The sequence below is a fragment of the Chlamydotis macqueenii genome, chromosome 1 (assembly GCF_036417535.1).
Source record: "Chlamydotis macqueenii isolate bChlMac1 chromosome 1, bChlMac1.mat, whole genome shotgun sequence".
NCBI classification, from domain to species: Eukaryota; Metazoa; Chordata; class Aves; order Otidiformes; family Otididae; genus Chlamydotis; species Chlamydotis macqueenii.
Window position 1 is genome coordinate 87,134,147 of NC_141556.1, and position 24,092 is coordinate 87,158,238.

Consider the following 24,092-nt stretch of genomic DNA (forward strand, 5'->3'; position numbering starts at 1 on the left):
TCAGACTGTATTCTGAGGTATCCTCTTTTTCAGTTTAGATATATGCTATCTTACAATTCATTTAGAATGCCTCTGTCAAAGTTCTTTTTCCTGGCTCATTGCTTTTAGATCCACCTCCATTTCACCATACTCCACTGCATCAAATACAATTATATGTCACCTTTAATATTCTTTTTTGGTTTATTTCATGTCTCTTCTCAAATATTAGGATACTGATCTTTTCCCACCTTCATGTGAGAAATGAGGATGTTCTTGATTGCTTGTTTTTCAGCTACTTTTCATCTTGCTTCTCCTGTAAGCATCTTTACAGAAGGGAGAAATCCTTTTTATAAGTCCAGCAGAGCTGTCTTGTAGTCCTTCTTAAAGCTCTTATTCTTCTTGATTACAGAGTATTGGGCAGATAGTTGATAATAATGTTTCTATAGTATGTCCACATTGCATAAGTTATTTTGCGGCATGGTAGCTCTTTTTATTACATGTTTATGCAGTGCTTCAAGCTAATGAATAATCTTATCTCCAAATTAAGAAGATACTTCTGCAGAAAGGTAGTGAATACTGCCAATGAGTTAATTAAAAAGTGTTCTACCAGCTAGGTGGTAAAAACAGTTTTATGTAATAGGGAACTACCAGAACTTACCATCTTGGAAAAGATGCTTCCTATAGGCTTAGAAGGAACTTTCTCACAGTTGCTCATTTAACTGATAAACATTAGAGTCTGAATAAGGCTGTTATGGATTTATGTTCAAAAGTAAGTAGTAACAACACTAGAAATGCAAAAAGTTTCATCCTGTCAGTAATTTCTATAAGTAATCAGACTTGAGAGGGAAGAGTAAGCCTATAATTATTTTCATATACATTATCAATGAAGGAAAAGCTACAGGAAACTGTGTGTATATGGTTTTGCATATACAATTTAATAAAAGAATAGAAATTGTCTGCGAGATATATATTTCTCATTAAAAAGAGATCAGAAGTTTGTAAAAGTTAAAATACTTGTGTGGGGGGTGGAGGATTTGTCTCCTGAGTTTTAGCTACAAAATATAAAGTATGATTTAAAGACTGCTTTAGAATGCACTTGAAATTCCTAATATTGATGGAGGGAGGTGGGAGGAGAATTGATACTCTCTTTGATAGGAACCTAGGCACTACTGCTGGAGAGCATGGAAGGAAAGAAATTAAAGTGTCAAGTTTTCTTTTCATGTTCAAATCTTAATGAAATTTATAAATTAACAAGTAAAAAAATAAATTATAAGTTAATATATTTTTTACAGTGTAAAACTCTTCTAATACAAAGAGATGGGAGGGGCAAGGAAATTTCAGTCTTTATAGTTCTTGGAGATAAATCAAACTTTGTAACTATTTGCAATTGATCCTACTATCTTAGGTTTTCAAGATCAAAGCCGTGCAGCTGGCAGGAAAACTTCTTCCAGCCTTCAACACACCTACGGGTATACCATGGGCAATGGTGAATCTGAAAAGGTAATGAATTTTCTTTTGTGGGGAAGTGTGTTCCTCTCCCTCCCTCCAGCTTAAAATTACTAATGGCATGCGTCAGTTTTTCTTAGTAGTGGAACTGCAGAAGATGCAGACAAACTGACATTCCTGGCGCTTCAGAATAATTTTATTAGAGTTCAGAGTATTCTACCTCATTAACTGCAATAAGTTGTGACCGTGATTTTTTTTTCTCCTGATTCTGCAATAAGAATTCAGCATGCCATTGGAACATATCCAATGGCGCTGTGTGTTGCCCTAGAGCTTAATCACTGGTTCTTTAGTCATTAAAGAACAAAATTGTTTGCAGGCCATGGGTGAACTTACTGGGTTTTATGTACAGTGTGAGCTGTACATTACCTTTCTAAAGACTCACAATGTTTGAGATGGTGATGAGACTCTGAGGATATTAATTCATTTTACAGTTCAGCTTGGGTATAAGGACAAGTGGGCTGAAGTCCACTATGGTCTGTGAAGACAGAGAGGCTTCTTTAGATGGCTGTTCAGATCAGACGCTGAACCTACATGGTCTGCATTGCCTTGTGGAAGAGAATTGCCGTGTCTGATTTATCTTGTATTGCTTGTTCAGTGCTGGGATTTCATAGAATCATAGAATGGTTAGGGTTGGAAGGGACCTTCAAAGGTCATCTAGTCCAACCCCCCTGCAAGGAGCAGGGACATCCCTGATTTCAATCAGACTTTGAGAGAGCATTTTTGATGCAAGGTATTTTTAAAATTTTTATGTTCTTAAGCAGTAGCTGAGTTGGGATACATGTCTAGACTGTGTGTACACTTAAGCAATTCAGGATAGTAAATAGCAGAGTTTTTACATTGTTTTCCATCCAGGAGAGATATTTGTTGTGCTTTGTTAGACTGTGAAGAAGTTTAGGACAATTTAGAAAGTGTTAGCCTTACATGTCTTTGTAATCTGGTAATCCGGGAACAATCCTCACTTTTCTGTCACTACTTGGGTGAAGACCATGGAGCTGTGGTTTACCCTTTTGTTTGCACAGGGCCTCACCACCCCTGCTTAGTTTTCTTTGCTTTGCCTGTCCAGCACTTTCCCCGTTTTTTGGACCTCTATACAATTAATATTATTGAGTTAATTTCCCTACACACTTTCTGCATGGCATTATGGTTTACTCAGTCTTGTGTTCTTCCTGAAGTTCCATACGGCTTGAAATTCCTCTTTGCGTAAGTTTTGTTTGTTTGTTTTGTTTGTTTGTTTGTTTTTTATTATTTTTGCTTTGTTTAGCCCAGGCCTGCACTGTGATTCCAGTATGTTTGAATGGCCCAGGTGGCCGTACTCCTCAGGCAGCCCAGGCATCTGGCTCACTGGCTTGAGCAACATAGATGGCGAGGTTCAAGAAGCTGCAAGCAGTAAACGCGTGGATACTTATTACTAAAGCACGTGGGTCAGGCATCAGAGCACAGTCAGGAAGGCAGGACCAGGGAGGAGGATTTGCTGTAGGCAGAGGGGAAAGGATTGGAGTGCCAGAAACTTCCTGTGTGCTGGTATTGTTTATGCATTTAGTGTGTCAGTCTCTTGGTAATATAGAGAACCAGCTAGCATCACAGCAGAAAATAGCGGCTGGCGTGCCAGAGGGCAATGATGGTAACAAGCATATGTGTGAACACTTTGCACGAGGCTGACATGCAGTAAAAGGCAAGACTTGAAAGAAATATTTGGAAAATTATTGACTTGTATTTTATTAGCTTTTGTATTCATAGTGAAACAGTTAATTTTCTCTTTTTGAGAGCTGTACCAAAAAAACTCTGAAACCCTAAACAAGCTATGTTTTGGTTTTTTTTTCTCTATGCTCTGTAAATGCAGTGGTTACTGCATTTTAAAAGGTGGTGCTCTGTGTCAGGTCAGAGCTACAAATACTACTCCATTACCAATGTTTTTCCTCTGCATTTCGTCTTCCTAATTTGTAATTCAGAAATAATTAAGAAGACATTCCTGGTGGATTGTAGTCTTACTGATAAGTGAAATCTTTTATGAAAGGAAGTAGAAATAACCTCCAGGAAAATGTAATTAACTTCTGAAATTAAAAGACCCGATCCTGAAAGGCGGGGAAAACCCCAAAGGTCGATTAAAGCAGAGGTAATTTAGGAGTTATGACTTAGCAAGATGGCATCTCTTAGGGTGCAAAAGATACGAAGTTATATTATACTTTCTGTTGATTCTTTATGTGAGCCTGAGGAACTCATAATATTCTACCTAATATTTACCTAATAGTAAACATACTATTTTTCTGTACAGATAGGGCCCACTCCCATCCTACTGGAGTGTCTAATACTGACTTAAAGCACATCCCACACAAGTAAAGGGAATACAGCAGGTGTTTGGCAGAACAAGAAAGTGAATGCTGCCACCTTTGCAAGTATACCCTTCTCGTCTTGATAATTGCTTTTGATTCTTTTTCTTGCAAACATACAATGAATAAACAGCAATTGAGATTGGGTCCATTGTTAAGTTGTCATATTTCTGTAACATCAAGATATTGTATCTTTTACTCACAAAACTTTGTTGATGATGTTATGGTTTTGGGGTTTTTTTTGTTTTTTTTTTTTTTTTTCCAAAAAGACCCAACGAATGAACCAACTGATCAATCAAAGCACAACTCTTGTAATCATAAGTACGGGTTAGTATTTTGCTGTAGTAGTTGTTACTAGTGCTGTGCGTGGTAATTCTGAATTTGTTGTTTTCTCCCTTTTTTTATGCATATTTGTTGGAATTCAGTGGTGTGGGTCGAAACTGGGGTTGGGCTTCTGCTGGCAGCAGCATCCTCGCTGAGTTTGGTACTCTGCACATGGAATTTGTTCACCTCAGCTATTTGACAGGGGACCCTGTATACTACAACAAGGTGGGTCTCAAATTAAGGTTTTTTTATCATACAAATGTCTTTAATACTGTTTCATCATAAATTGCATTAAAGGAGAAGTACTGTCTGTATTGAATTCTATTTGCATTCTTGGTAGGCAGTAAGTTTTTTCATATTTATATTCATTATCAAATAGGTGACTTTTTCAAGCAGAAATTTATGACAACACAAGTTTTCTTATTTGTTTCAGCATACTTTTTAAAATCATAATTTTTAAATGTGTTTATGTGAGCAGTCATTTAAAAACAAACGTACTGATCTGCAGGAAGTCCTCAAGCAAGCTTCTTGGTTCAGATAAAGAAAACTTAAAAAAAAATAAAAAAATAAAGATTAAATGTATTATGTGCAAAGAGCAGATAAATGTTGTTAGTGGTGATCCTGATTATTTCTTTGATTTAGGTCATGCACATTCGAAAGTTACTTCAAAAAATGGATCGTCCTAATGGACTTTATCCAAATTATTTGAATCCAAGAACAGGCCGGTGGGGTCAGCGTAAGTATTCTTATTTTATTCATTCTTAATTAAAGCTTTACTTCTTACTTTGCTGCTGAGTTGGAGATCCGAAAAATTATTCTGTAGGGTACGAACAATGTTGCTTGAAAACATACAACATAGAAGGATTTCTTAGTCTTGATTTCTCTTGAAACCAATTTTTGCCTGTCACTCTCTCTGAAGTCACGCAGCTCTATTTTTATGGTACTTTCTGAAAGCAACTTCCTACCACATCTGATGCCTACTCTTACTTTTATCAGTCAATAAAATCTTCAGTAATAAAGACTGAGGCTGAAAATAGTTTCCGTTTTTTTCTGTAAACCATCTGATAAGTGGATTATTGCAAGGTAATGTAGAAGTAATGCATGTTTGTGGTGGTTAAATTTGGGCTCCTTGACTTAGTCTTAGGAACTGACATTTACGAACATAATTCTTCTACTTAGTGACATGAAATGGCATGATAAACATCCTTATAGATCCTGCTGGTATCAGTGTGTGTGTGTCTTTTTTTTAAAAAAAAAAAAAGTTTTTGGAATGAAGAGAAAAAAAAAATCAGTTTTATTGCTGACCACGTAAGTGATACGCACACAAAGACAGACACAAACACAATTCCTTTTATTGAAGTAATTCTTCCAAGAAAAATTGAGTGGTTTAGTGCCTTCATAAGTGGGTATGATAAAAAAGCCTCTTTTTCTTCAGTATTTCTGTTCCTCTTTCTTTTATGAGTGCAAGTTTATTTAGGAAAAACAAGCAAGATGATCTATTTCTGTCCTGTTTGACATCATTGACAGATTTCAGGGCTTTCAGTGGTTGGCTGTAAATATCCAGCAGAACATGTTCTGGCTTGCAATTTGCTTCTGACTTTGAGTCTGGTATACGAGGGAAATTAATGCAGCTGTCATTGCAGTGACTGTGAAGAGAGTTGTCTAATCCCATCATTAAGGCCAAAATTCTCTCCAAAACTAGTATCTTTGAGTGAAAAGTGACACCTTCTGAAGTGGACACATGGATTGATGAGAGAAATTCTTCAGACAAATTTAGGTTTAACAGTCCATTCAGAAAAAAAAGAAAGTGAGCAAATACAAATATTTATTTATTCAAAAGACAATTCTACATTTTTGTTCTGAAATAAATTTTTCTATTGCTTTTTTCCATTCCTAACCAATTGCTCCTGCTACTTTTATCAAAAGTAGTCTGATTTTCTGTATCACCAGGATTCTTTAGGGGCTTTTTGACAGTTGTAATAATAATGCTCAGAATTAGCAGCTCTTGGGAAGAAAATAATCCTCGTTACTGAGAATAAACATACAGTGAAAATTTGAACTTTGCAGAACTTTGGTAGAGCTCAAACATACTATTAAAATGAATTTTGAAAGATAGTACTGACATGCGAAAAACAGACTCCACAATCTGTAAGACTGTAAAGTAGGTATGTTTATTCAGCGCTGGGCAGCACAGGGGATCGCTCCTCCAAACATGTGCAACGTGTTAAGCAACAGGTCCAGTATTTATGCATCATCCCGCGGACTTGGTTATATATTAATTAGGTTTCTGATAAATCATTATCCTAAGTTTCCTCCCAGGACAGGTTATTCCCCTGTCTCTGCGTCCATCTCATGTCTGTGCTCAGGAGTCACAGTCTCTCTGGTGGTTGTTCTCTCCTTCTTATCACTATGTCCGGCTGCGCTGCGTGGATTCAGACCTTAAGTCCTGCTTTGTTCATGCTGCCAGGGTGGTTTCTTGATGACTTATCTTTGCTGGTTCCCAATTTCCTTGGTTATTCCACCCGATCAGTTGGTTCTAAACTTCTTAAGTCCCCTTGTCTTGGTCTCAGCCAGTGTGTCTGTACCCCCTCAGGGTGTTCCCATCTAACTTACCTTAGCTCTTGCTAAGAGCATCCTGAAAGTATCTTGTTAGGTTAAGTTTATGACTCTACTGTTCTTTCTCTCAAGGTTAGTAAATCATTGATCACTATTTATCAGCTTGATTCCTTAGTATTAATCCCTTCTTTCAATACATTTGGGACTAAAGTTTAGGATTACAGACTGAGACTTAAGTGCTAAGGATAAAAAGAAGTACAACTTCATAGAGCTTTTGATTTTTCTGTGCTGCCCATTAACCGTGAACTTATTTCCTGGAATTTGGTGATTGTTTCTGGGGGGAAGGTGGGTTTTTTTTGAGCAAGTAAGCATCCAAATGAAGATACAGATGTTATGGTAGTGTTTCTAAGATTTCCCCAATGCAACAGGCATTTGTAACCTGTCTTGAAAAGTTTTGTGAAGACAAGGTAACAAGAATTCAGCATTCTGGTTTTGCTTCCACAAACCAGGATGAAACAATGAGAAACTGTCTTTGTATCCCTGTGAATCTATTTGCAGAAATTTAAGAAGTTACAGTAAAAGTGCACATGCACTGAAACACTGGATATATGAACTGGAACAGCTGAGGCTTAGACAGGAATTTTTCTTCTGATTCTCCTGCAGAGGTTGTCTCCTGCATCACAGAAGTCAGTTAAGTAAGGGTGAATGCCTTCACGCACTACATCTCGGTTCGCTAGAGGACTCGTGTCAGAGCCCACGATACTGTTACTAACTTGAGTCACATTGTTGGTATTAAGGGCAGGCAAGGCTTTTATGTCCTCCTCAGAAGGTAATTTCAAAAAGCATTGTGTCTGGCTTATTTCATACGTTAGTACTGGCAAGAGTACCAAAGCATAACTTTTCTTTTTACAGCTTCTGGGAAAGCTGCCCTTTTCACCTTTGCTGTAACCTTTAGTTTGATGCATCTTATCTTGTACAAAGTACTATCTCCAGATAGTTTCTGAGAATTATTTCAAACTCTTTATTTGCCTAGATACATGTAATTCTTGACTCTGACCTTTCTGGGTTTTCTTACCTTCTCCCCCCACCCTGACTTTTTTCACTCAATTCTAGTTAAGTTTTTGGTTAATCTGTACAGTGTTCCAACTAAGTAATGAGGGGTGTCTACATAAATACATTGTTGAAGAAATATAGGATTTAGCTGCAGTATAGCATCATTCTAGTGGTGGGTTTATTTTCTGTTTCTCTACCCATCATTCTAGTGGTGTGTATATTTCTAGTGTTGGATACCTTTATTCAAAGTAATAGAAATATCAGTGATCTGCACATAGCTGTCAGACTAGTTAATATTATTGCTACCAGTTGAATATCCAGAGAGTATTAAACAAAATATATAATGGAAGAATTTGTTTAGGTCAAATTTTCTCAGTAGTTATATTTTGTCTTTACCTTTCAATTTATTTTTTTTAAATAAATAGTTGTGTTATTTGAATAGAAGAAAAAAGATACACTTCTGTGTTGGTTTTTTTCTGTTGAATTTTGTTCTAACAGGTTGATAGGTAAACTTGAATGCTTAAAGACAATTCTTACTTCAAGACAGTTTTGTGGAAGAAAAGAGAAGCCTCAAACTTTTTCTGTGACTTTGGTGTGGCCCCATAGGACTGTAAACTGGATCTATCTCTATTTGCAAGAAGAATTTTGTTGCCTTCTTTTGTTGCCATCAAGAATTCTTGATGCCTTCTACCTTGATAGAGTATTTTGTTACCTTCTCAGAAGTGTTTGCGCAAGGAGTCTAGGTACACTCTTATTTTGTGTTTTTAACAAAAAAAAAAAACAACCCACAAGGATTGCATCTACTTTATTTGACTTGCAATCCCAAGTATTAAATGTTAATGTGAGCTACTAATGTGCCTTTGAAATACTCCATTTAGAAATCTTTCCTTCCATTTTCCTCTTTGCTCCAGAGATGTGTGCAGTGATTTATGTTGCCATATAACTTCTTAGCACTTGTAAAGTCTCACAACATACTGCCTTTCTTTTTTTGAATCTCATATTTTGCAGAATCTAAATGTCATGTTGTCAGTTAGAACTTAATATGAACCGGATATAATTCACAAATATGAAGCTTATATCTCAGCTGCTGGTGCTAGGAGATTAGAGTAATAAAATTTGGTGCTTGGTCTTATGGAAGGGGAAGGTGATATTTATTTGTTTACAGAGTCATTAAGCCCGCTCATTTTTAGCTACTCTCATTTTCTCATAACTTTAATACACTCATAATCACAGATACCAAGACATGTCCAAGTTGTCTGGACTCAGAGAAAAAGGGACAATGCTATCCAGTTCTCTTTGCATATCTAGGGTTCTTGAATGATGTTGAGGTGTATATAATATGCTGCAATCTTGTTGCCATCCTTCTCATGTGGATATGATGAGTCATTTCTGCTGTGGTTTGATTTATCAGAGTGCAGGCCTTTTGGTCTCGATAGAAACAGCATGTTCTGCAATTCCACTGCTGGGGAATGATGTTCTGGGGACAGAGCCCTGTGACATACAGACCGTCCTTTTTGCTCATTGTGCTGCTGCTTCTGCTGGTGCTTACAAAGACATACTTTTCGGTCAAACCAGTCAATGTTTCTGTTACAAATACCTAGAAAAGTATATTTAGTAAAGTAATTTACCAACTAATTAGTAATTACGGTTTAATCAAGAAGGATGTGACCATGGCTTCCAGGTTCTTAACAAGCTGGAGAGATGAGTGGAGTCATGTAGTGTGATGTAAGTCTAATCTGTACCCGTGTCTTTATATTCATTGAAATGTAAACATTACAAATTTCCCTCTGCATTTAATGCATTTTACAGAGCACTTGAAGAAGAGTTCTGGTGGCAGATTACCTTCCTTCTTTTTCTACCTGCCTCATGAAGCAGTAGCAGCCAGAGTTGAGAACCACAGCAGGCAGGGCTGCACAGGGACTACTGTTCCATCCCATCATTACTTTCCATTTGAATGCCATAAAACCCAGTCCTAAAAACTGCTGGGTGAGTGGCTTTCTGGTCATTGCTAAATTTCCATGCCTTTGGTGGATATGCTTTGTAATACAGCTGTACATAATTGGACCCTTGCTGCTGTGTAGCAGGAAGGGAGTTCGTTATACCCAGTAGGAGGAAAATTATGTCATGTGTAGGCTAAATATTTGTGTTTAAGCTTTTAATGCGCAGGTATTATTACAGCATGAGTGGCATGACAGACAGCTTTTTAATGGGTTCAGCTCACTGGAGCTCTTGCTAGACGGCAGAGCTATAATGCCCACAGGAATGTTGACAAATTCAATTTTTGCTTACGGACTAAGGTGATGTTTCGGTAGGAACAAGTGATTAACAATACTTCTGCCTTGGGGTTTCAGTTTCTGTAAGACTGGAAGGAAAATACCTGGCAAGAAGCATATTCTAACCTCTCACATTAGTTAACTTTGTTAGCTTTTTGTTTCACTTGATGAGTGCTTGTGATGTAAGCATTAGAACTTTGGATTTTAGATTATTTTCAAAACAGTGACAGAGAAGCCTGCTAAGCAGATATAATGACTAGAATTTTGATTAAAATCAAGAGATTTCAGAATTATGGAAATTAATTTGTACTGAAGAAAGATTATTTTTTAGAAAATGAAAATATATTGATAATATTCAATTGTAATTCACGTTTCCAAACAGATTAGATGAGAATACCAACTAGAACAGCAATAACAAAAAAAAAATGCCAATCTGCATGTTACTGCCAAGACAGAACATGCTGCTCATGTTTGCACATTTCTGTAAAGTGTGCATTCTTCCTTTCTGCTTTTCAATACCAAGTACAAAGTATTGCTTTTCATCTAGTTCCAGCATCTCTTGCAAGTAATATATTCCTGAAGAGGAACTCAAGTCGCTCTGGCTTCACATTTCGCTTCCTGCAATTGCGCTACCTCTGAAGTTACCTGTGTTAGTTATGCAAGAAAGTTGTGTCAGTTTAACTGAAATGGGTTTTTAGACTATATATGGTTTCCATATGCAAGAAAATAAGCAGAGATCTCTATTCTATGTTAGCCTTCTGTGTTTATTACGCCTTAGTGATATGTGAGCACATTAACAAGTTACTGTAAAGTAAGCTAGTATGTGAATTTACGGTGCATGAGCCGAGCTTTACTATTAGGAGTTAATAGCAGATACTGAAATTACCATTGCTGAATGCTGATATGATGAACATTCAGACTGCAGTGCTTTGTTTGTGTCTCCTTGCCAAAAACAAGCCCCTTTAGTCGGATTTGCAAGTGAGTTAAGTTAAAAGCCGGATGAGGAATACTCTGTCAGCACGTTTGCAAGAACTCACCAACAATGTGACATTGATCCACCTATGTGATTTAATGCACTAAATTTAAATGCTGTCTTTCATGTACAAAGTAATGACTGTCCTTTGTAGAGAAATAAGAGAATTCACACTGGTATTTAGCCTTCCTGGTTACACACACTGCCTTTTGGTGATGTTCTTAACTTCTTGCAGTTCCCTGCATCTGTTAATACAGAATTTAGTAGAGGTGCAACTCCAGGTGGCTGAAGGGGAGAAATTTATATCCTCAGTTTCCCAGTTGCTTTTGCTGCCAACTAGCCTTTAAATAAAAAAAAGCAAATGCCTTTGTGGATGTGCATATTTTAGGTTCTTCAGGTGGTCTTTCATTTTCAGCAATAAATGCTTAAATTAAACCAAAGCAAGCACTTTCAATTTTAAAATACTATTTAGAGAAGGCTTCCATGGATTTAATTTAATTGGATTAGATTTACACTTCTGTTAAAATGGTGCAATTTTCACATGTAGTAGAAGCAATAAAACCAGTTTTAAATTTTTGTCATTAAATCAGTATGAATACTGGGTGAATATTCCTAAATTTTTATGCCTGCCTGTACAGCTGGTTTTAGTCTAACGCTCTTGGGTTGAGCTAGGTAATTAACTGAATTGCTTCATTTAGACTCTTGCAGGTAAGAGACAAAGCATGAGTAATACATGCTATCTGTTTTCACTTGTGATGTGACATTGTATCAAATATATAGTACTATCTGTCTGTATTTATTTGTCAGTATTTAAAGGAAAATTGAAAATAAATTTGATCTCAATGTTTGAAATGCACTTCATTAAAGATGTTAAGAAAGCCACTGCATCCAGCAGACTTCGAGACCTGAGCATTCCTCCTTCCCAGCTATTGAAGCCCAGCCAGGTACATTTTGAGACCTAGGAGGTCTCCCCATGCCAGTCCGATGGATATGGCTGCTGCTGTTTCCGTTTGCAGGTTTGGCCAGTAGCAAGGCTGAGGACGTATCCTAGAGAGGTGCACAGATACACTAATAGGCCTCTAATTCGGATGCACACACAGACTGGCATCCACAACACTGGCTTTGTAGCACTCACACGTACTGCTGGCACAACTTATATTAGAATTACATACAGGTACCCAAGTCTTGCTGCTCCTCCTGATGGTCACTGTCAAATAGATGCATGCATTCACATGCTTTTCATAAGCACCCTCACACTCACAGATCCTTCAAATATTAGCAGAAGCTCTCAGTCTGCCCAATACCTGTGCTTAAACTCTGGACCCTTATGCAGCATCAGCTCAGAACTTGGGTCTTTTCAGATGCAGGTCTCCCCTTACTCACCAGCTTGTCTAGCTTGAAGTTTGCTCCTGAATTCCACATACACACGTGCTCTCAGGATTAAATTCACTGAGAAAAACACATGCATGTCTTTCCGGCTTCTGGCATGTAAACCTACGGCCGTGTGACCTGCTGTCTTTTCTCCAGCTGCTCGCACCCAGAGCTGCAGGCACGTGTGACCTACAGCCCCCCTCTCTGTTTGCTGTCAACCTGACCTTGCAACACGCATCCCAGTCCCTTCAGTTACCGGCACCCAGACGTCCCTCGCATGGCCCTCTCTCCAGATGCACCTATGGCCTCTTCTAAAGTTCCTGATGTTTACACCTTGTGGCGTTCACACAAGAGTGAGGGGGATTACATACAAAAAAAAAATAAGGAAAAGGATTTAATAAGAAGATAGGACAGACTGTGCTGATATGGTGCAGGGCTCAGACAAGTGTGGTGATTGGTGATCTTTTTACACGCAACTAGGCCCTTTTAACCCACCTGCTCTCCATTTTTCCCTTGTTTGTTCCTCCTCCAATCCACCCTGATCCTTCCCTTTCACTCTTTTTGGCCCTTCCCCTACGTAGCCCATAGTAAGTTTTATCTAAAGCCATAGACCCTTTCTGCTGTCCCATAAATATGTTTTACACGGTCCTGCAAGTCTCTTCAAATATCTCATAATGCTGATGACAACTGTGTTTCCCCTTATCAGTGACAAAGTTCAGGTTGGCTGTCTGAGGCTGTGGTTGAGTAGTTCCTTTAATGGCCCATCAATCAGCAGCTGAAGAGTTCTGGTCTTTGTTATTGCCTGTTACCACCTGCTTGTTAATGTCTGTGTGTTTAATTTACCAATTTCCTTGTCATTTGTTATTTCTTTTATACTGAGTAGTCTTTACCCAGGTAACTTGATGAAGAAAGTGCTCTCGGATTCTGTGTATCCCCATGTGTGAGAATGCTAATACTGAGAATAATCAGCATGTCAGCTGAAGGATATTGTCCTGGCAGTGTGAGATTTATAGGAAAAGTGGCTCTCTTGAATGCAAACTTTTAAAAGTGCTGCAGAGATTGACAAGTAAATCACTATTTGGTTTTCTGTTATTGGGACTTTCATTGTTAAAATTAAGCAAGAAACCCTTTCTCTCAGTCTTTACATCTACCCCTGGGAGATTATAACCCTTGCAGTTTGTAAGGTGAAGTGAATAATATTGAAGAATGAAGTACTCTTTCAAAAGGTTAAAGAAGTATTTCAGATAAATATTTCAGATAAAAATAGAATTGTAGCATAAAGTAATGGGTTGGTAGTCTAGTTATAGGTAGTGAGAAAGATGCTGGTCTTGGAAATTCCTGTCTTTGCCAGCTGAAGCTGATAGTGTTCTCCTTTATCATAGAATCTTAAGGTTGGAAGACACCTCCAAGATCATCAACTCCAACCATCGTGCCTACTAAACCATGTCCTGGAGTGCCATATCAACATGTTCTTTGAACACCTCTAGGGATTGTGATTCCACCACTTCCTTGGGCAGCCTGTTCCAGTGCCTGAGCGCTTTTTCAGTAAATAAGTGTTTCCTAATATCCAATCTAAACCTTCCCTGATGCAACTTGAGGCCATTTCCTCTTGTTTTATCACAAGTTATTTGGGAGAAGAGACCAACACCTGCCTCCTTACAACGTCCTTTCAGGCAGTTGTAGAGAGCAGTGAGGTCTCCCCTCAGCCTCCTCTTCTCCAGACTAAACAATCCCAGTTCCCTCAGCTGCTCCTCATAAGACTTATGATCTAGACCCTTCACCAGCTTTGTTGCCCTTCTCTGGATGCGTTCCAGCAACTCAATATCCTCCTTATACTGAGGGGCCCAAAACTGAACACAGTATTTGAGGTGTGGCCTCACCAGTGCTGAGTACAGGGGCACAGTAATTTCCTTACTCCTGCTGGCCACAGTGTTCCTGATGCAAGCCAGGATGCTGTTGGCCTTCTTGGCCACCTGGGCACACTGCTGGCTCATGTTCAGCTGGCTGTCTGCCAGCACCCCAAGGTCCCTTTCCACAGAGCGGCTTTCCATCCACTCTTCCCCAAGCCTGTAGCACTGCGTGCAGTTGTTGTGACCCAAGTGCAGGAGTTGGCACTTGGCCTTGTTGTACCTCATACAGTTCACCTCAGCCCATCGGTCTAGCCTGTCCAGATCCCTCTGCAGAGCCTTCCTATCGTCGAGTGAATCGACACTCCTGTTCAGTTTGGTGTCACCTGCAAACTTACTGAGGGAGCACTCAATCCCCTCATCCAGATTGTCGATAAAGATATTAAATAGAACTGGCCCCAGCACTGAGCCCTGTGGAACACTGCTTGTGACTGGCCGCCAACTAGATTTAACTCCATCCACCACAACTCTTTGGCTTGGCCATTCAGCCATTTTTTAACTCACCGCAGGGTACACCTGTCCAAGCCATGAGCCGCCCGCTTCTCTAGGAGAATGCTGTGGGAGATGGTATCAAAGGCTTTGCTAAAGCCCAGGTAGATAACATCCACAGCCTTTCCCTTGTCCACTCTGCAGGTCACCTGGCCATAGAAGGAGATCAGGTTGTAGATAGTCCAATCCTTTGTTATCTACAAAGGTACTTTGCATTTTCTCCCTCTCATCCTTACATCATTTGTTTATTCACCATATGCCTTGTTTAGCAGAAGCAGTCTCTTAAATTACATCTGTTAATACCCCTACATGCCATAGACCACACTAAGAAGCCAGCAATGCCAAGAATCGTGAAAAATCCTACTGTGAAATGTAACGTTGAGTCCTGGCAAAACATCCATAATTTAAAAGGAAGTGAAGGGAATTGTGTAAAGTAGGCCTGTATTTTCCAAAAAGTGCTTTACAAGACTTTTCAGGTAGTTACCTTCAATTTGGACTCGTAGACTTTCTAATGCTTTAATTCTTGGGTGATTTTTCTTTCTCCTTTGGCTTAAGGAAAATATTTTCTCTCTTTTAAATAGAAATGGTGTAGGATTAAAATAATTAATTTTATTTCTTGTAAAAATAATTGCAGAGGTAGTTCCCAGCCTGACTTCATCTTTGCACATTTATTTGATTTAGCAAGTGGATTTCTTATTTGATTTATGGTTGGAACATCAGTTATAGAACTGGAGATATGTAATCTATGTGATGATTAGTTTGGGGATTGATGCAGGCATTTATTGTGGTGTGTTTTTTATTTCAAAACTGCTTTCAGTTGAGTACATTATGAATAAATAAAAATACAACATGATTTCTAGACTTCTAGTAGTAGGCAATGCATGTATCAGTTGCAGACGAGGACTTGAGGATGGTTCTCTGCTGTTTAATTTTCTTTGCTGTCTTGGTATATGTCCTTAATTTTTCTCTCCAAAATATTCTGTCTTGTTCTGTATTTATGACCACACATGTGTCTTGAATATAAATAATCTATGTAATCTCTGATGGGGAATTCCCCTTGCCCTTCTGCTTTACAACCATGTACAAATGTAATTAACTGTGTTCCAAGAACAGGTTGCATTCAAATTTGATTATTCATTAGAAGCAAAGAGCAAGTTAATCTATTAAAACTTTTTTTAATGAAATACAGCAGAGCTGTGTGTTACAGGGAATATGCTTTTATAAGTCTACAAGGTTAAGACATTTTGCTGATCTGTTGAGCAAGATGCTGAAAAAGCTAAAAAAAAATAAAAACTTTGTTTAGTGTGTTAAAGACGGTAGTGTTATCGGAAGGTTAAACATGTATATGAGTTATGCATTTGAAAGGGAGCGTCTGTAAATAATTCCTAAAGATAGGATTTGGATATAGCGTAACTGGATTTTGAAAGTACTTGCATACATTGCTGTGGAAAGAGATTAATATTTTATTTTGCTGTATCACCAAACTATACTTTTAGAGCATGATCTTGGTGGGGAGTACATCAATATCTAGAATTTGAAATCTGGCCCACAACAGCTTTAACATGTATTTTCCTTACTGTAAATTCAGTAAATTAATCTGTATTAACAGGCCCCAGTATGTCTTAGGGTACTGCCTGACATTATTGAGAGTTTGAATTGTTGGCTTTGAAGACAGATAACTTAAAATGATTTGGAACTAAAACTGTATCCTTTGACACAGGCTGTGTGAGTTTTTAAAGTCTGAGCTCCTGTGGAATCTCATTATTTCTGTAATACTAGAGTCTCTACGTACCTAAACTGTATTTTTTAACCATTCTTGACTTACTCATTTGGTATCAAAGGGAAGCCTATCATGGTCCATTTACAAATTGTTACAGCCTTATTACAGTTACTTGTTTTTATTTTGTTCCTTCTGTATCATTTGTTGGAGGCTGTGTACCTAGCTGTTTATATTGACCTTGTTCTCTAGACCACTAATAGATTTCAGACAACACATAACAGCCTGTTGTTTTCATTCTGTCTTCTTAGAACTTAGAAGTAGAGCTTAGAATCATTAAGGTTGGAAAAGACCTCCAAGATCATCAAGTTCAACCATCAACCTAACACCACTATGCCTAGTAAACCATGTCCCGAAGTGCCATGTCTACATGTTTTTTGAACACCTCCAGGGTTGGTGACTCCACCACCTTCCTGGGCAGCCTGTTCCAGTGCCTGACCACTCTTTCAGTAAAGAATTGTTTCCTAATATCCAGCCTAAACTTCCCCTGCCACAACTTGAGGCCATTTCCTCTTGTCCTATCACAAGTTATTTGGGAGAAGAGACCAACACCTGCCTCCCTACAATCTCTTTTGACTGATGACATTCGTGTATTTTGTATATATACACACACATGTCCTGGTTTTGGCAGGGATGGAGTTAATTTAATGGCTAAATTTAATCTAATAAAGATTTTCTCTTTCTTATCTTCTTGTTTTTAATCTGTAAGAGGGGAGTTGAGATCTTATAGGAAGACTTAAGGTGAATAAACTGAACATTTTAATGACATTAAGATTTTACAATCCCCCTGTGTAGAAACTCTTGTTGAAACGGACCCTTTGGATTGTGGGCACATACTCGCAGCAGTATTGGTTGTAGCAGAAGATTTTACCACCTCTTGGCTGTTTTTTCCCAGACACCATGACAGGTTAAAAAAGTGACCAGACGTAAGCATGTACCTGGCTTCCCATCAATCCACTGCAAATTCCAGCAGCTCAGTTAAAGCTGCCAGGGCAGGTGGGATTTATAGTGACTCCAAACTTGTCAGAGAGGCAAATTTGCTTCATTCAGGTGACTCTGGAAGACAACTTTGGGTGATAAAAGGCCACTTTTCAGTAAAAGCACCAATATAGAGGTAGAATGTGTTTTTAATTTTCGCACGTGGACTTGACATATTTAGTTTATTGGTCTTTAATTTGTAAACATGTCTTCTGAGAGAGATGACCTAGATCTTTCCAGAATTATAAATAGTAGCTGGAGTGTTTTGAAGTTTCAGGGAAGTTTAAATACAAAAAGGGAAATATTTGTTCCAGCTGTGAATTCCTGAGTGTGAAAGGAGAGCCTGTTTTAAGATATCAAATTAGGATACTCCTTTGACATTACAGAATCATAAACTACATTCAATTTGAAGATGTGTTTTGATTCTAACAACATGAGTTACCTAAATGTATGTATTTGTTGGGCTAGTTTTACTTGCTGGTCTGTTTCAAATTGTTTCTGTTGTCTTTGCATTCACTTGAGTTGTGCAAGTTTGAGAATTGTAATCTTTAGTTTGATAATCAGTTCTAGGAAGTCATTTTGATTAATTTTGTTATACAAGAAACTGGTAGCACTTACAATTAAGATTGCTCAACGCTTTCCATTAAGTGATTGTGTTTTCAGTTTCTTGTACCTGCCAAACGTCAGCTGTTCCAACTGGAATATTCTGTTCTGTTTGCCTTAAGCTGTTTTGTTGGGTGTCTTGAAACAGCTTTGACAAAAATGCTTCAGCTAATTCTAAACAAAGCTAGAGGTGGAATGTGATTCAACCCATATTAAAGTTTGCTTTTTCTAAGCATGCAGTTAAGAAACGCAAGAACCATCATGTTTTGGATATGAAATACTGTGGGAATTATGTATTTCAGGAGTGCTTGAGGGAAGAAAAAAAATCCATATTTTTTCAAGTATTTGAAAAATATTCATGTCTGTGTTCTCCATATGGAGTATTTAGAGTTCAGCTGCTACATTCTCTAGAGTTGCATGTGCCGAGCAGGCGTGATCACGCATCCCCAGGTTAGGAGGAGCTGAGTTAGGTTTTTCTTGTTGCTTGAATCTGTTGTGGCACCAGACAGTAGAAAGGGAAGCTGTTCAGCTGTTTCCTAAAGTAGTTCTGTTATGTGACAACCTGCATGTTTTCTGAAAAATTCTCATGCTGATAATGTGTTCCTTAGTGATAAATGATTCATAGCTCACTAAAAATTGCACCTCCACCTCCTTTTATCAGGGCTGCCTCTGCTGCAGTTAATTTACAAATGTTTGCACTTCTAAGCCATCCACTATGGCTTATGGCATCCTTAGGTTGAATTTCCACTGTGAATTGCAGCAGCTGCAATTTCCAGGGCCTCAACTTTCTGGATTAAAGGATTAGAAAGGGAGCTTGCACCTATTAAAGCAGCTGAGGTGCGCTAAGCCGAACTACATGAAGTAAAGATTGAACTGAAATTTAATCAGAGCCACTCTGAAGACAAAAACAAAAGCAATTCTCTAAAGGCTTCCTACACAGAGAAAGAGAGCTTCTGCAGTGTAAGGCCAGTTGGTACCCAGAACAACTACTGGTGATGAGTTGTGTGGATTTCTTAATGAAAGCTAATATGAGCTTAATCACTTCACTACTCCTCCCCAGTCACTTATCTTTTCCACTCTTGAACTTCTTTTCTGACATATTACAATAGCACTTTGTGATCCTTCAGGAAAATCAACTTCCCCTTTTTACTACTTTGTTCTTTTGTTGCAAAGTAGTTCCGTAGTACTGTTCTTTTGGTTGGAATGCATCATGAGTTTGTTCATCTTGGTGTTTCCAGTCCACTGGCTATAGCATTGTAGGCAGGTTTAAGTTAATTTTCCTTTACCTCAGAGTCATAACGAACAATGTCAGTTCTAAGACTTCAGTTTCTTTTACATATTGGCAATTTTCTAATTCTTTGCCTGGTTGTTCTCTAGCTGTCTGTACTTAAAAATATTAAATCAATGTTATAGTTGCAAATTCGTTAATTAAAAATACTATTGACGTAGTTGATCCTCATCTCCCCTTGCTTGTGTGTATTTACTACTAGAGTGTTATCTCACCTCATTGCTTTTCAGCAGGGCAGTCTGTGCACTCACAACATCTTCTGCTCAGCATTTTATTTCATCTTTTTCATTCCCTGCACAGTAAATGACGCGTAAGCTTTAGGGACGCAAAGGAAGAACGAGTGGACCTGCCCTGGGGTCAGGAAAGGGCATTGGCTCACTGCCCGTCTGCACGCCAAGCCTCTCCCTCAGATGTTGTGACTGCAGCATCAGTTCTGGCATAATGTGCTGCTTTTAAAACAATGCCTGGCTTCTTTCTTTATTCCTGCTCATTGCCAAGAAATGACAATTGAACAATTAAGGCACAAAGCAGAGAGGGTTTAGCAAATCATGAACTGTTTTTAATTTGCCTCATTAAGCTGCTGTTAACTACTTAAAGCCATCTGCTTAAAAATAATTTACGCATCTTAATTTTGCTCTAGAGAGCAGGTAGACCTTCATTAGAGCAGGTTTTGTTATTAATGTTATCTTTAGGGGACATTCAGTTGTTGTGGAAAATATTTTATTGCTCACTGAACCAAACTTTCTCTGTAAACAAAAGGAGATGGCACACGTTTGCAACTTGCAGTCTGCTGCCGTCTGTATTCTTGGGAACCACTGCCATTCATTTAGAAACTGGCTTGCTGTGGAGGAAGCCATTAGGTAGATCTAGGTGTGAGAAAGAATGAGCTTTGCGAATGCCTAGTATCTGTATTATCTACTACCATCCCTGAAAAATTAGTCCTGGAGAGGAAGAACAGCTGGATCTGTCACACTGCCTCCGCTGCCTATTGAGGAGGGGGAACCCTGCTGCCTGTGCCCTGAAGAGCTAGCAGAGGAAAAACAAATTTATTTATCTCCCTAGGTTTGTAAAGAAACAATACCACTTACAGACAACAAATCACCAGAAAGCTACAGACTCTCCCTCCTGTCTCAAGCTGAGATTCATTGTCATTTCAGTTAGATAACATGTACACTCCTTTCTGACCTCCTATGTGTTTCTGTGTTTGCTGGGAAATTATAGTCCTGGTGCTCTTCAGAGGAGGCTGTTTCAGCACTGAGCTAATGGATTGCTGATAGGAATAAAGTAATTTGGAATGAAACTAGCTTTAGAAGTTTTTAGATAATGATGGTGTGAGAATTCAAAAGAAGGTCCTCCACTCAGTCTGTGCGAAAGAGGTGGAATGGATTTTTGTGATATTAGTGGAGACACAATGTTTTACTAAATATAGGTCTTTTATTAATAAATTAAAAATTCATTAAAATATTGCTGTTAAATTGGTTGGGTTTTTTCAGTTACATACTATTTATTAAGAAGAAAAATGTCAATATTTATCAGGATATAAACCTCTTGAAGTATCTGAGAAAAAATGTTTCTGTAAACTGCAGATATCTTTGTCTTTCTATTCAGATTTTTTCTCTTTCTGGCAAGGAGGAAGCCTACAAACAGACTGACTCCATAGGTTTGCACATGACATGCTTTCAGCTGTGTGAAAAAAACAGAAAAAAATACAGTGCTTTGTGTAATTGCTTTTGGTTGCAATAGTTGATGGTATTCTTTGCAACTGCAGCTGCTGTATCTTTTAATTTAAAATAAGACTTCCGAGGAATCCTTGACCGTAATCCTTTCATGTTTGCCCAGTTATCTGGGCCTATGTTTGAAAAAATGGGGAATGAAAAAATATCTTGATTTGTCTCGATTGGAAGGAATGAATGTTCTAAAAATGTGTACATGTCATTGAACAGAATATATGGCTTCTGCCATATTTGATATGCCCTCATACTTCTGTTCTCTTTGCTATATTTGTCTTTATCTGGAAAGAATTTTACTTTAGGATTTCACTGTGAAATACTCCTTCACAGTAAAAACCTTTAAATGACACAGAGTGAATTAAGTAGTTCCTATAGATCAAATATGTGGAAAAATTAAATCAATTTTTAAATTTTCAAAATAGTTACAAACATTTTAAACGTAGTACCTTCGCAGCTGTCTACTGAAGAGTGGCCAATGCCAAGACACTATTGTAAACTCAGTTATTCAAATCATGAGTTATTCTTTTTAGTACTCTGGGTACATGCAAGTTTAGGGCTGATTGAAAAACCTCACAATATTTTATGGGCAAAACATTTTTATGTGCAAAACATTTTGAGTTGAACTGAATTAAATCTCTGAATCCATCTGAGCTATAGCTCAAATAGCAGGAGAGAGTGCCAACCACCATGGACCTTCGGATGATAAGTTTGGGTCGGGAGCCAAATTTATTTGATGATAAGTTTGAGTCGGGATAATGTGTGATGACCCAAATCTACAGTTTTCACGAGCTACATATTTGCTAAGGAACCTTGAAAATTATTTCTTTTGCATTTCTACTCCAAGTGAGAGCAAGTTGTCAGAGTCCTGCAATCATAACAAAAAATGTTTTAATTTTCAGTCGTTTCTAGTTACATTCCTTATGCGAAATGCAGCAAATTCTGATTTAGCAACACCTTCTGCCACTAGCAGAAGACTTGAAGATCTTGCCAGAGGTGCAGTTAATGCAGCTGTAGTAGCTGGAAAACTTGCTATGCTGTTTCAGTTCAGGTGCTGTGGTGGCCTCCTTTTCACTCCCACCCTCTTTGTAGTTTTTTTTGCGGGTGGGGAGGGGTCAGGGAAATAAAGGCAGCTGTATCTCAGTGAAGTCAGCTGCCTTGAAATACTGCTTCCCTCTTGCGTGAACCATCTCTGTCCATGATGTCTTACCATGTGTGACCACCAAAAGTATTTCATCTCCCCCTTTCCTGCTGCTGAAGAGATGGAAGAGAATCAGTTTACCCCTTCTGACAGGTCCACCCTCTGTTCCATCTGTGAAGGGCTTCTGCTGGAGAGTGTTGGAGTCCAGTGTTTAATGAGAGAGGATCCTTGAAAACTAGTAATTCAGAGTTGGAGTGAGGTATGTGAAACAGGAATAAAGAAAACACTGCTACCAGGAGCTCTGAGGCCCTCAGAAACCCTTAGCCTTACCGTGTTTGCTTGTCACTTGCTGAGTTGGAGGAGAATCTGTATCTGAGAGGCTTGTGCTACTCTGTTCTCGGAATGCATGGAGGTGCAGGAAAGGCTGTCAGGGGATGGCTCCAAGTCCTGTGTGTCCCGATGCTACTGGTTCCTGTGTTCCCTGTACTTTCATCTAAGATAAGAAACAATGTGGAGAAGGAGAAGAGCTGCTGACAGGAGAGGAAGTTCTCAAATGACTGCCTGAAGAGGTAGATGTGAAATGGGGCATGTTTCTGATAATTGACTTTGGAAACTCACCTGGAATGTGGATTTCTCTGTTTAGGAAATAAACCTTCTCCATGCATCTTCCTGCTCTTTTGTTCTCTGAACCCACCTGCAGCTGCTACAAGACAAACCCTGCTGAGCGATATTCAGCAACCTTGCCCTGGTTTGGGATTGAGTGCATCTATGAAAAATCTGGCAGAGGAGCAATGCTGATTCAAGTGACAGAGCTCAGCTGGGGAGGAGGCAGCAGCTTAACAGTAGTAGTTTTAAACCGTATCTCTTGTGAAGAGAGTCCCTGAGCAGCACTTGACGCGAGTTGTAACTTTAAAGTCTTGGGATAGCTTGTTTATTTTTTTCTGAAAACCACAGACCTTTAATTCTTGTATCTACTTGAGAATGTAATTTTGCACTGAAGGAATAATTTCTAGCCCTTGCATTTGTGGAAGAAAGTGACTCATGACCTGAATGCCCTCTTACAGCTCAGGGCTAGAAAGCTTATGAAAACTCGTTGTTTTTAGTTAAATTACTGAGTAGCTGGGTGTGAAAAGGCTGTCTAGGAGATACTGAGATGTAAGAGAAGGGCATGAAGTAATTTGCTCCAAATTCATAGCCTGAAACCAAATGGGAAAGCTACAGGCTTTCCACTTGCACCTTCCTTTGTGTAGAAATCCATTGGTATTCAGCAGAGGAGTCAAGAGGCAGCTAGAAAAGTTAGGATAGAAGCATCTACCAGCTTTTACCTCCTACTCACATCTTCAGAGACAAGAAGATATGCTGGGGCAGCATGGTATTTGGAGGAAGAAGGAACAGGAGAGCTTCAACCTCTCTTTTACAGCTTTATCCCAGGAAGACTGTGAATAATACCACGTTTTTGAGGTACTTTGGAAGAGGAAGTGTAAAACATTTTCTTTGTTTTTCACACAGGAAAAGTGAACTTGCATGGCTATAACAGCTGTGCTTAGGGCAGTGAATTTCGGGCATTGTGACAAAGTTGGTCTTAAACATTTCCTTCACCTAGCTTCAGCAGACTAAAGCTTCTGATGCCAGCGTTTTAGGGGCTGTAACATTGGGAAAGAAAAGGTTATGTGCCATTCTAGTAGGAGTCACTTACTAAATCTCAGAGCGTACTGCTTTTTGAAGGAAAGGTATACTGAGCGTGTGCTTACTGTGGTTGGAGCAGGAGCTCTGAGGCTGAGTCAGACCATCAGTAGGCTTTTTGTGGGGATGTATGGTAC

The 24,092-nt window shown here is 38.7% G+C and overlaps 1 protein-coding gene across 1 annotated transcript in view; it reads left to right on the forward strand.

The window, feature by feature from the left end:
* Nucleotides 1-24,092, forward strand: part of MAN1A2 (mannosidase alpha class 1A member 2) — a 144,283-nt gene that overhangs the window by 89,040 nt on the left and 31,151 nt on the right. Inside the window, exons 6-8 of the mRNA XM_086759953.1 lie at nt 1,385-1,479; nt 4,238-4,361; nt 4,779-4,872. Of these exons, the coding sequence (XP_086616079.1) occupies nt 1,385-1,479; nt 4,238-4,361; nt 4,779-4,872 (313 nt within the window). The remainder of the gene's footprint in view (nt 1-1,384; nt 1,480-4,237; nt 4,362-4,778; nt 4,873-24,092) is intronic.